This window comes from Dipodomys spectabilis, unplaced genomic scaffold, assembly GCF_019054845.1.
Source record: "Dipodomys spectabilis isolate Male_0828 unplaced genomic scaffold, ASM1905484v1 ptg000002l, whole genome shotgun sequence".
NCBI classification, from domain to species: domain Eukaryota; kingdom Metazoa; phylum Chordata; class Mammalia; order Rodentia; family Heteromyidae; genus Dipodomys; species Dipodomys spectabilis.
In genome coordinates, this window is record NW_024870679.1 from 43,681,761 (window position 1) to 43,693,753 (window position 11,993).

At 53.7% G+C, this 11,993-nt stretch overlaps 1 protein-coding gene across 9 annotated transcripts; it reads left to right on the forward strand.

Moving 5' to 3' along the window:
• Positions 1–270: 270 nt before the first annotated feature.
• Ncdn (neurochondrin) lies at positions 271–9,881 on the forward strand. 9 transcript variants are annotated; one of them, XM_042677870.1, is made up of 9 exons: positions 390–408; positions 687–754; positions 1,333–1,475; positions 1,616–1,756; positions 2,835–3,803; positions 4,764–5,005; positions 5,915–6,139; positions 7,055–7,197; positions 8,376–9,881. In XM_042677870.1, exons 3-9 carry the CDS (start codon positions 1,371–1,373, stop codon positions 8,810–8,812), a joined length of 2,262 nt encoding a protein of 753 aa, XP_042533804.1. In that variant the 5' UTR covers positions 390–408; positions 687–754; positions 1,333–1,370; the 3' UTR covers positions 8,813–9,881. The 9 variants fall into 9 exon arrangements, with proteins under 9 accessions (XP_042533763.1, XP_042533772.1, XP_042533796.1 ...); XM_042677829.1 differs by having other exon boundaries at positions 271–1,014; XM_042677838.1 differs by having other exon boundaries at positions 271–754; positions 876–1,475.
• Positions 9,882–11,993: the final 2,112 nt, after the last annotated feature.

Sequence of the window (11,993 nt, forward strand, 5' to 3'; positions counted from 1 at the left end):
TCTCCGGAAGCGCAATTCCAGCCGCGAGCCCATGGGGGAGGAGGGGCAATGCTGAGGCAAGAACACTACACCCAACGAGGGTGTCTGCACCCTGCCGGCTTCTCGCCTCCCGCCTCCAAGGGCGGTCTGCACCTTGCCTCTTTCACAAGACTCCCCAGCCCCACGTTCGGGCAATACCCACAAGAAAGATGGCGGCAACGGCGCCAACCCCCTACGGTTTAGCGCCCTGCCGTGCCATTGGCTACAGCCAGGAGTGAAGCTGCCGCTGATTGGTCGAGAGTAATGCGGGGGTGGGGGTGGAGCTGCACTAGCCCGGAGCCCGGAGTGGGCAACGCGGCGTGAGCAGCGGCCCCAGGCTCCCACAGCATCGCGCCCGGAGAAGACTTCGCCGCTCGGGGCCGCAGCCTGGTGAGCTCAGCCCCCCTACAGGTCCTCCCCTGCATCCCAGCCCGGGCCTCTTGGAGCCGCCGCTGATCGGTGCCGACTTTCCCGGGGGACCCTATTGCGACTCCATCGAGCCATATCGCGACATCACCGTGCCCTGTCGAGACTCCATTTTGTTACAGCCCCTTTTCAATATATATCTTTATTTTTTTTTAATTTGCCCTGTCATCTTTGGGGGCTGTTCCTCTTCATGTCGTGATTTCGCTGTGATCTCTCCGTGACATCACCGCGCCATCGTGAAGTGTGATCTCATCGCTGCCCTGTCGTGACTTCATCAATGTCGTGTTGTGACCTGGCTGCGGCGGGACAGGTGGTGACCGCCGGGACCCTCTTCCCTTTCTCATCTCCCCATCTCAGCAGCCCTACTTCGATTATCCGGCTTTTGGATTCCCTGTTGTCCCGTGACTCTCTGACCCCTCTTGCTTCTCCAGCCCCAGCCTGTAGCGGGACGCGGTGGGCGAAGACCAGGAGGGAGCACAAGGGGTTAATTCTGCTGCTGCTCCAGATGCTGGTCCTCCTGCAGCCCTTGCCCAAGAGAAGGAAAGGAGAGAAAGCTAGGAGCTGGTGGGGGTAACTGAGAGCCCTGGCTGGAGGGGTGGGGTCCCCATAGAAGTCTGCAAGCCTTCCCTTGTGAGATTATATTCACTTCTGGTCAAGCTTATCTCCTGCCTCCTCTGAAGAAGAGGGGTGAAAGGAAGCTGAAATGATGCCCTTTTTCTTCCTTGTCAACCTGAGTCCGGATAATCGAACTTCACCCATGTATGTCTCCATTCCTCTCTGTCTGTCCTTACTACTCATTCATTCCCTGTGTGCCTCCTGGAGAGAGAAAAAATGGTTTCTGGTGCCAGGGGCTGCTGAGCAGAGGATATAACCCCCTCCCTCCCCCAGGAGATTGGTGAGAGCTGTCCAGCTGAGCATCAGGATGCATGGTCCTCCCTTCCCACTTTCTGGAGGTGACCTTGGAGCAGGGTCCCTTCTTCATCCCAAAGGATTCACAGGTCCAGCCTTTTAAAGGGGCTCCCCCGAGGGAGGTCAGTCCTGAGGAAGACACCCTTCCAAATGTTCCCTCCTCCCTCTGTGCTAATCCCTCCCTCCATCCTCCACTTCCACCCCCGCCCTCGCCCCCGCCCCTCCTCTGCAGAGGGATGCTCAGTCCCTCTTGTGTTCACAGTTGGGCAAGGCGGGCATCATGGCCTCGGATTGCGAGCCAGCTCTGAACCAGGCAGAGAGCCGAAACCCCACCCTGGAGCGCTACCTGGGAGCCCTCCGTGAGGCCAAGAATGACAGCGAGCAGTTTGCAGCCCTGCTGCTAGTAAGGAACTTGCCGATGCTTGGGAGGTGGGAGGGCTTTGGTGGTCACTCACCTAAGAAATGGGGTCAGCAACTCCCCAAAGATATGTAGGTAGTGCTGGAAACCCTAGAGGCACCATAGAAGGCCTTTATACTCTCTTATTGCTCCCCAAGAACAGAGGCAAAGGGGTGCTTAAGGCCATGGCACTGAGGCCTTGGAGGAGGTTGCCAGGGTTTGCTTTCTGGGGCGTCCCAGAGCAGATGGGAGCTGACTCATAGGATAACAGCAGCAGGTAGTAACTAGTGCAGAGTACTTAAGGGCTGGGGATGGTTTTTCTGAGACCCAAGAGAGTAGCAGCATTAGAAGTGACTGGGGAGGGGGTCCTAGAGGATGGCCAGGGTGGCAGTAGGTAGATTGAAGGTAAGGGAGCTGGTTCAGGTCTTAGCTTTGTTCAAGGAACCCTGGCTGGGGACAGCAGAGCAGGAACTGCAGTGCTAGGAAGGGGGGGGGGGGGGTGTTGTGTGTGGGGGGTGAAGGGAGGAGGGAGTACAGCCGCCGCTTGTTTGCCATGGCAACAGGGAGAAGGCTCTGGAGTCAAGGGCTCACACTGCAGCAGAGGAGGTGTTTAGGTGAAATGTAAGGGGAAATGTTTTGACATGCAAAGTGGCAAGACATAGGAGCCATTTCCCCTGAGAAGGTGGCGGAAATGGATCAGAGTCTTCTATGGAGACAAGCATTTAGGAAAGGACCCTAAATCCTTGAGAGATTTTAAACACTGAGTTCCAAGCCCCTTCTAACCCAGGTGGTAGGCATCTAGATTAGACATCAGGAAGAATTTCTCAAATGGCCAGGTTGCAGCCCAAATGAGAGGTTGCATAGGCCTGGATGCCCCTTCCATGGGATTATCCTAGATAAGAAGGACCCCAGAGATCACACCTGTCTTTGTCCAAGGAGAAAGAAAAAGCTGGATGAAATGACCCCAGAGTGAGTCCTGTTGCATAACCCATTCCTGCTGGTGCTTAATGCCTAGGGTACAAGGAAAGGGATAGTCCTTGCCGCCTCTTCCTTTCATCCTGCTGATGGCACATACTCCCTACAGGTGACCAAGGCAGTCAAAGCAGGTGACATTGATGCCAAAACTCGGCGGCGGATCTTTGATGCCGTTGGCTTCACCTTCCCCAACCGTCTCCTGACCAGCAAGGAGGCACCGGATGGGTGCCCCGACCATGTTCTCCGGGCCCTGGGCGTGGCCCTGCTGGCTTGTTTCTGCAGTGACCCTGAACTAGCCACCCATCCCCAGGTCCTGAACAAGATCCCTATCCTTAGCACCTTCCTCACAGCCCGGGGAGACCCCGATGACGCTGCCCGCCGCTCCATGATCGATGATACCTACCAGTGCCTAACAGCTGTAGCAGGCACGCCTCGAGGGCCCCGGCACCTCATTGCCGGTGGCACAGTGTCTGCCCTGTGTCAGGCATACCTGGGGCATGGCTATGGCTTTGACCAGGCCCTGGCACTCCTCGTGGGGCTCCTGGCTGCTGCTGAGACACAGTGCTGGAAGGAGGCGGAGCCTGACTTGCTGGCAGTATTGCGGGGCCTCAGTGAGGATTTCCAGAAAGCCGAGGATGCCAGCAAGTTCGAGCTCTGCCAGCTGCTGCCCCTTTTTCTGCCCCCAACAACCGTGCCCTCCGAATGCCTCCGGGATCTGCAGGCCGGGCTGGCACGCATCCTGGGAAGCAAGCTGAGCTCCTGGCAGCGCAACCCTGCACTGAAGCTGGCAGCCCGCCTGGCGCACGCCTGCGGCTCCGACTGGATCCCAGTGGGCAGCTCTGGGAGCAAGTTTCTTGCTCTACTGGTGAATCTGGCATGCGTAGAGGTCCGGCTGGCTCTGGAGGAGACAGGCACAGAGGTGAAAGAGGATGTGGTGACGGCCTGCTATGCCCTCATGGAGTTGGGGATCCAGGAATGCACGCGCTGTGAGCAGTCCCTGCTTAAGGAGCCACAGAAGGTGCAGCTCGTGAGCATCATGAAGGAGGCTATTGGAGCTGTCATACACTACCTGCTGCAGGTAAGGATACAATACGATAACCCACAAAGGGAGTCCAGTGGGGGTGGGGAGACAGTGCTGGAGCCAGAAGGCAAGGGAAGGGGTGGGATGGGGAGGCGGCAGAGCTGCGTGAACATGCAGTCAAGCACTCTGGGAGTAGTGTGTGGCCGAGTCTCCCTCCCTCTCCTTCTCGTGGGCCTCCACACAGGCACCATACCACACACCATATGTGCACGCCCATCACAGCACACACACACACACAACACAGTATTCTCCCACTCATAAAACACTCTCCAGTACACATACTACACAACACACCACACAAAATCAAAGTAGCCTGTTCTGCTCACTCCATACACAGACACACATACAGACTTGAAGAGCTCAGGAAAAAGCAGGACCTCCTGGTTCCTAGTTTCTGTAGTGTTTTACATAACTCCTATTCGTCTCATCTCTCCTTCCCTCCCCCTTCCCACCCCTTCCCACAGGGATTCATGCATGACTCTGGTCTCTTTACTGGCCCCGCTCTAGCCACTGAATGAGTATGACCATCCATGTTAAAACTCTGGTCTCATTTTCTATACAGCCCCAAAGGCATTCCGCTTCCCTTTCTTGAGGGGCATTTACATGGCAGGATGTGTCTTCCTATCCCAGATCACAGCCTCTATAGAGTGCTGCTTAGCTCTAGATCTGTATGTTTCAGCTCTCTTAGAGGTGGAAAGTGGGATCGTGTAACTTAAGTCTCAGTGAGTGTGGGGCGTGATATCTGAGATCCAGTTGACTTACCATGAGGGTCTGTGCAGTGCCTGGCTCTTGTAGAGTGTGTCCCTCATACGTGCTAGAAGTCTTGGTATCCACTTCTAAAGAACTCACAGGCCAGAATTCCCTTCTAGGAGTGTTATTCCTAGATTGGCCTTAAGCTGGGGAGACATAAGAGGGTATCTCATCCTGCTCCATCTCAGTGGGGTCCTGTGGCAACAGGTGGGGCCGGAGAAGCAGAAGGAGCCCTTTGTGTTTGCCTCGGTGCGGATCCTGGGTGCCTGGCTGGCAGAGGAGACCTCGTCCCTGCGTAAGGAGGTGTGCCAGCTTCTGCCCTTCCTTGTCCGCTATGCCAAGACCCTCTACGAGGAAGCCGAGGAAGCCAATGACCTTTCGCAGCAGGTGGCCAACTTGGCCATCTCCCCCACCACCCCAGGGCCCACCTGGCCAGGGGACGCTCTCCGGTGAGTTTAGTTACAATCTATCCAGCCAGAGTCTTCTAAAGAAAAGAACAGAACCAGGCACTAGTGGCTCATGCCTGTAATCCAAGCTACTTAGGAGGCTGAAATCTAAGGATCACAGTTCAAAGCTAGCCCAGGCAGGAAAGTCTGTGAGACTCTTATCTGCAATTAACCACCAGAAAACTGGAAGTATCGCTGTGGCTCAAGTGGTAGAGCACTTGCCTTGAGCTGAAGAGCTCAGGGACAGTGTCCAGGCCCAGAGTTCAAGCCCCATGACTGACCAAAAAAGAAAAGAACCGTAGGGGCATACCCTATCTCTCCCAAACTGGGCTGTTCTTAATGAGGCCATTATAAGAGCTCCTCCCTTGGGATCATTTCTACGTATTTCAGGTGCTTGTTCCCACAGGACTCCTGAGCTGGCATATGTCACTTGTCATCAGATTTCCCAATAAAAAAAGGTATCTGTGTTTACTAAGCATCTGTTATACAGCAGGTATACCCTTCACCATAAAAAATCTCATTTATTCTACACAACAAAAGTCTCATCCAGGAAGTGGTGCTGTGGCTCAAGCGGTACAGCGCTCGCCTTGAGCTGAAGAGCACAAGGACAGCGCCCAAGCCCAGAGTTCAAGCCCCACGACCTACCAAAAAAAAAAAAAGTCTCATCGATATTTTAAAGGTGAGGAAATGAAGCTCACAGAGGTTAGAGTACTTGTCCTTCCCACACTGTGGCAGAACCCCAGCTGGTTCCTGGGCCTGTGTGATTCTGAAACTTGTGCTTTTTTGATGCCTGTGAAGCATCCTTCTTCTCTCCTACTCCTGCTTTTCTTAGGAAGGGTGCTGTGAAAGAAATAACATCTTTGTACCTCCGTCTCTTAACCCCACACATGTCTGTCTTTTCCACACTTCTAGGCTCCTTCTGCCTGGCTGGTGCCACCTGACAGTCGAAGATGGGCCCCGAGAGATCCTGATCAAGGAAGGGGCCCCCTCCCTTCTGTGCAAATACTTCCTGCAACAGTGGGAGCTCACATCCCCTGGCCATGACACCTCAGTTCTGCCTGACAGTGTGGAGATTGGTCTGCAAACCTGCTGCCACATCTTTCTCAACCTCGTGGTCACTGCACCAGGGCTGATCAAGTGAGGGCCTTGGGAGACACTGGGAGGAGATCTAAGGAAGCAAAGGGGGCTGCCCATCCACCTCCCATCTCAACCTCCCACTTTGATTCACTGTGTCTGTAGATTTCTTTTAGTATTAGAATGAAAGGGACTCAGAATAGACAAAGACAAAGCTGAGCATAGTGGTGCGTGTCCATAGTTCTAGCCACTTGGGAGGCAGAGGCAAGGAGGATCACAAGTTCAAGGCCAGTTCTGACAAAGTTAGAGGAAAAAAAAAAATTCCAAAAAGCCACACACCAAAGGGCTGAGGTTGGCTAGGCACCAGTGGCTCACACCTGTAATCCTAGCTATTCAGGAGGCTGAAATCTGAGGATTTTGGTTCAAAGCCAGCCTTGGCAGGAAAGTCCATGAGACTCTTATCTCCAATAAACCACTCAGAAAACTAGAAATGGTGCTGTGGCTCAAGTGTTAGAGCACTCACCTTGAGCTGAAGAGCTGAGGGACAGTGCCCATGCATAGAGTTCAAGCCCCACGACAAACAAAAAAACGTGGGAGGGGCCTGAGGTTGAGGCTTAAGTGGTAGAGTGCTTGCCTAGCATGCACAAGACCCTGGGATCAATCCTTAACACTGAGAGAAGAAAAAAAAAGGAATAACAGTCAGGCCTACTTAAGGATTTGGCATATCTAGACCCTCAGGGTTGACCCAGGGCACATGAGTCTGTTTGAGCGATGTATAACCCAGCTTCTGCTAGATGGCATCTAGTCCAAGCCATCTACCATGGGTGAAGCTTACAGTTAACTCTTCACCCTGCTGCCTAATTTCCTGCCCAACCCTGAGCTGGTGAACCCAGAAGCCCTAGATCTCAGGTTTTCCAAAGGGCTCCATGTGGCTTACTAACCCCCTGTCTGCCCCTTCCCCCCTGCCTCTTTCCCCAGGCGTGATGCCTGCTTCACATCTCTCATGAACACCCTGATGACGTCGCTGCCTGCACTAGTGCAGCAACAAGGGCGGCTGCTGCTGGCTGCCAACATGGCCACCCTGGGCCTCCTCATGGCCCGGCTCCTTAGCACTTCTCCAGGTAAGACCTGGGTAGATCTGCTGTATCCAAAGAATTGTCTCCATTTTCGGGGGGGGGGGGGGGGCGGTAATTTTTTTTTGCAAAATTTTCCCATAGAAGAGAAATCACTACAGTATTAACTCCACTTGCCACCCCCATCCTCCTTCCCAGTGGTAGCGTTCTCTTCCTTCTGAAGACTTTTAAGGCAAGGTCGGGTGGGTGTGAGGTACAGGCCTGCTCAGACGCACAGGCACCTGGAAGCCCTAGCAGCCAAGGGACTCTGAATCCAGTGTTTTTAAGGTAGAGCCGCCCCCACCTGGGCCTTGAGTCAGAAACCTAACTTCCCTCCATTGAGGTTTTCCACTGCTCAGCACCTCACCCGCCTCAGTAAAAGCGTCAGCACTGCCCACTGTGTGCAGGGGGAAGGGCATCCCCTCCAGGCCCTGGCAGCCCTCAGTGTCTCCCACTTCGGCCGTGGGTGTCTGCTTGGGTCCCTCTGTCCCCGCCTGTTCCCTGTGCCCCATCTGTCAGGTTGGAGGAGCTGAGCAGATGCCCAGGAACAGGGTGTAATGTGCCCATACCCTCAGCTGCCTCTGTGCTTTGAGTGGGGGATCCCAGCAGGGTACCCAGCAGTGGGAAGGGGAGCATGTCTTTGTGGATCCAGAGCCCCCTGTGCTCAGCCCGCCCCCACACAGAACCAAGCTGTCATGACCCCCATGTTGGCTGACCCACAAATGTCACCACACTAGGTGAGCAGCCTCCTAGGGGACACCTGCAAGGGGTGGGGAGGGAAGTTGAGCCCCTTTTAAAAGAAGGCACCCAAAAGCTGGTCGCTGCTTACCTCCTCCCCCTCCGCCCCCCCCCCCCGACCTCTGGCGCCCCCTTCTGGCATAGGAGTCAAATAGAGAATCTGAGGGAGGTTTGGAGTCTTATCTCCATCTCCTGTGCCTATGGAAGTCTTGGTGATGGAGTTTTGCCAAGATCACATTTCATGCTCAGGACAAAATGTGTCAGTGCTAACAGCCCCAGAAAAATTAGCTTCCCCAAACCATCTAGTTTTAAGTGTCAGAGGTAGTTTGACCCCAGCAGTCTTGATTCTAGGCCCTTGCCTCCACTCCTATAGCGTCCATAGGATGGATGGTGAGGGGCGGGCGCAGCACTGATCCATCCGTCTCATGCACTCTTTTCTTGCCTTCCAGCTCTTCAAGGAACCCCAGCATCCCGAGGTTTTTTTGCAGCTGCCATCCTCTTCCTGTCCCAGTCCCATGTGGCTCGGGCCACACCTGGCTCAGACCAGGCTGTGTTGGCCCTGTCCCCTGACTATGAGGGCATCTGGGCTGACCTGCAGGAGCTCTGGTTCCTTGGCATGCAAGCCTTCACAGGCTGCGTGCCCCTGCTGCCCTGGCTGGCCCCTGCTGCTCTGCGTTCCCGCTGGCCACAGGAGCTGCTCCAGCTGCTAGGCAGTGTCAGCCCCAACTCTGTCAAGCCTGAGATGGTGGCTGCTTATCAGGGCGTCCTAGTGGAGTTGGCACGGGCCAACCGGCTGTGCCGGGAAGCCATGAGGCTGCAGGCAGGCGAGGAGACGGCCAGCCACTACCGCATGGCTGCCTTGGAGCAGTGTCTGTCAGAGCCCTGAGGGGCATCGACTGGGGACAGACCCGGGGGCGGGTAGCGAGGGAAGGAGGGAGGAGGCATCTTCCCTGAAGCCCCCAACTGGACCCCCCTTCCCCAGACTTTCCCCCCCAAACACCCCAGCTTTCTGGCTTTTTGGAGGGCAAAGGGCATGGTGCCCACCCCTCAGGTGTAAGGAGCTGCGTCCCGCCCCCTGGGCCCCCATGGGGGCAGGAATCGGCTTGGAAATGATGAGGTTGTCCCCGCCAGGCCGGGGAAGGTTGGAGCAGCCCCCAGGGAGGGGGCACTAGGTATCATTGTGCTCAATGTCTGGCTTCTCATAGGAGGGAGGTCCCAGGGTAGGCCAGGGCTGGCAGGAGCTGGCTGGCTTAGCCCAAGTGCCCTGCCGGCCAGGGCGTGGCCTCCCCTAAGTTGCGGTGCCCCTTCTGGCTCCCCAGGTCCACGCCCTTTAAATTGGCCATTTGTCTCTTGCCTTTGGGCAGAGAGCAGGCTCAGGCCATACATAGCAGTTTCTTCCTTCCAACTTCAGTGACCCAGGGTCTGACCTGCCTTCCAGGGCAACCTGGGGCAGACAGGCCAGTGGGGGGGTGGGTAACCTCCTTCTACCTGAGCTTCCTTGAAGGGATCCAAGAGTCCTTGGGCCCAGGTCTCAAGCTTTTGTGTCATGTTGCAGCAGAGCGACGATGGGGGTTGGGGGTTATTTATTTTGCTTGTCCTTATCCCCTGCTTGGATTCCTGAGCATCTGATCCCTGTCCCCCTGGTGCCATTTGGTCTGGCTGGAGCCAGGAACAGGAGGGACATCTCCCCAGCGTCTGCATGTTTCCCCAGTGATTGCACCCTACTGCCAACGTGGTGCCTGGCTTCAGCTCCCACCCCTCCTATGACTCCTCTCTGCAGAGAGACGCGACTGGCGGCTCCAGCAGGGAATGTCTTTATTATGAACCCAGGGGGGGAGTCCCCCCCATACCTGATCCTTTACTTTTCCCCACCCGACCACCCCCGCCGGTGCATTCTGTGATCACCAAGTTCAAAGCTGTGCACATGTGAACACTCAATAAATGTTCATGGATGACAAGAGCCTTTCTACGTGGTCCTTCGGTTGCCTGGTCTCCCTCTGTCAGACTCAGTTCACAACTGGTTGCTGAATGTGTTCTGCTAACCATTTCCCAAGTGGTACCTCATTTGGCCCTCCCAAGAGTCCTGGAAAGAAGGGAACATGATCTCATTGTTACTGATGGTGGCTCTTAGGCACTGATAACTGATTTGTTCACTACTCGAGCCAGGGCCAGGCATTCATTTACACAGGCCCTCAAGCCCCTAACCTGCCACAGCAGGTTCACAAACCCAGATTATGTGACTAGGCCTGTTGAAGGCTCTTGGACAAATGAAGCACTGTCCCCTCCCTCCTCGTTGCCAAGAGAACCTCCGATTTTTAGAAAAGAAAGAAATCCTTGCTGGGCACCAGTGGGTCACTCTGTAACCCTAGCTATTCAGAAGGCTGAGATCTGAAGATTGCAGTTTGAAGCCAGCCAAAGCAGAAAAGTTCAGGGACTCATCTCCAATTAACCACCAAAGATTTGGTGGCTCAAGTGGTAGAGTGCCAGCCTTGAATTTAAAAAAAAAAAGTCTAAGGGACAATGCCTAGGCCTTGAGTTCAAGCCCAGGTACTGACACCAAAAATAAATCCTAATCTTTATGTGAAGTCCAATATTTGAATATGGATAACCTTGCTTTTTCAGTCTAAATACGACTAGTGTAACAATATGCAGACCAAATGTGGTTTTCATGCTACCAGCTGTTAACCTGTGTTCAACAGGAAACAAGCCAAGCACTGCCTGAGTCAAAGCTGTGAGGTTGGAGTCAGACCAGCACCAGGCCCACACCATCTTCAGACTCCCTGACTTAAACCTTCAAACCGGCATTTTCTGAGCATATTCTGTTGTCTACCTGTGGTTAGCTATGCATAGCAAGAACGTTCACTTACTTGACTGCATCAATGGAAAAGTCACTTTGGCATAGGTTCTCTGGCAAACATGAAAAGATACATCCTTCACCCAAGCAGCTTAAAATCTAGAGGGAGACAGATAAAGCACCATGAAGATGTAAGTAGTGACTTCTATGGATATCTGAACAAATGGAGCACAAAACTCCTTAGCCTCACTAAACAAGTCTAGGAAACCTCAAGATAAGTATTTGCTCTGAGATAAGGATTAAGAGAGGCTTGCCAGGTAGGCAATTAGAGGACTGGTAGATGTAAAGGCATGAACAGTTTATTGTTGCCACATTGAGGTGGTGGGAGATGAGGTAGCACCAGATTGTACCAGTCTGAGTGTACAGTGCTCAGAAGCATTGAGGAATCATGCTGAGGACCAAGAATGCAGATTTCTGCGCAGTTAAATCAAATATCAGAAAGGTAATTGCTTCAAGAGGGAGAACTGTCGCCAGGCAAGGTGAAACATACCTTGTAATCACAGCCAGAAGGTTGAAGGCAGGTGGATGGCAAGTTTGGGACCATCTTGGGCTCTCCAAATTGAAAATCTATTCAAGAAAAGAAGAAAAGGAGAGACAGCCAGGGAGATAGAAACAGAAGAAAAAGGGAAGGGAAAGCCAAGGAGGACTCCAAACTCATGTTCAGTGCCGCTGAGTGGAAAATGGAGCAATTCACTGTCCTAGAGAACAGTGGGAGAGAAACAGTTTCTAAGAGGTATAAGCTGAGTTTGGCAAACAGTAAATTTGTGCCTCTGTGAAACATCCAAAGGGGATAGTTGATTTCTATAGTCTGGAACTTCAAAAGAAGTCTGAGTGGGTGACAGACTTGGGAGCTGCCAGTATAGAGGTTCCTTAGAGCCACAAGAGTGACAGAGATCATGTCAAGAAATAGAAGGGAAGGCTCCGAAGCAAGAGACGACTCATCATCCCTGCTTTGAAGATGCTTTCCTGCATGCAGTAAGAGAGGCTAAATAAGGGGGGAAATGATAGCTCAATCCTGACTGAGTTCTGTGCTTTCATGAAGTATGGTCCAAGAGTTCTGGGTTGCGGAGTGGGGAGGTCTCTGGGGGGAGGTCTCTGGGCTTCACTTGCTTGTAGTGATTCCTCCAGGAGAGAAAGGAGGAAGCTCTGAGATGTGATTGCGAGCTATAACCACAGGGTGGAGCCTCAGCATCTCTCCTAGTGCCAGATTTCC

Coding starts and splice junctions, on each gene's coding strand:
- Ncdn (XM_042677829.1), top strand. CDS start 1,371: ATGGTCCTCCCTTCCCACTTTCTGGAGGTGACCTTGGAGCAGGGTCCC. Junction 3,804..4,763: donor TCATACACTACCTGCTGCAG/GTAAGGATACAA, acceptor CTGTGGCAACAG/GTGGGGCCGGAGAAGCAGAA. Junction 5,006..5,914: donor TGGCCAGGGGACGCTCTCCG/GTGAGTTTAGTT, acceptor CCACACTTCTAG/GCTCCTTCTGCCTGGCTGGT.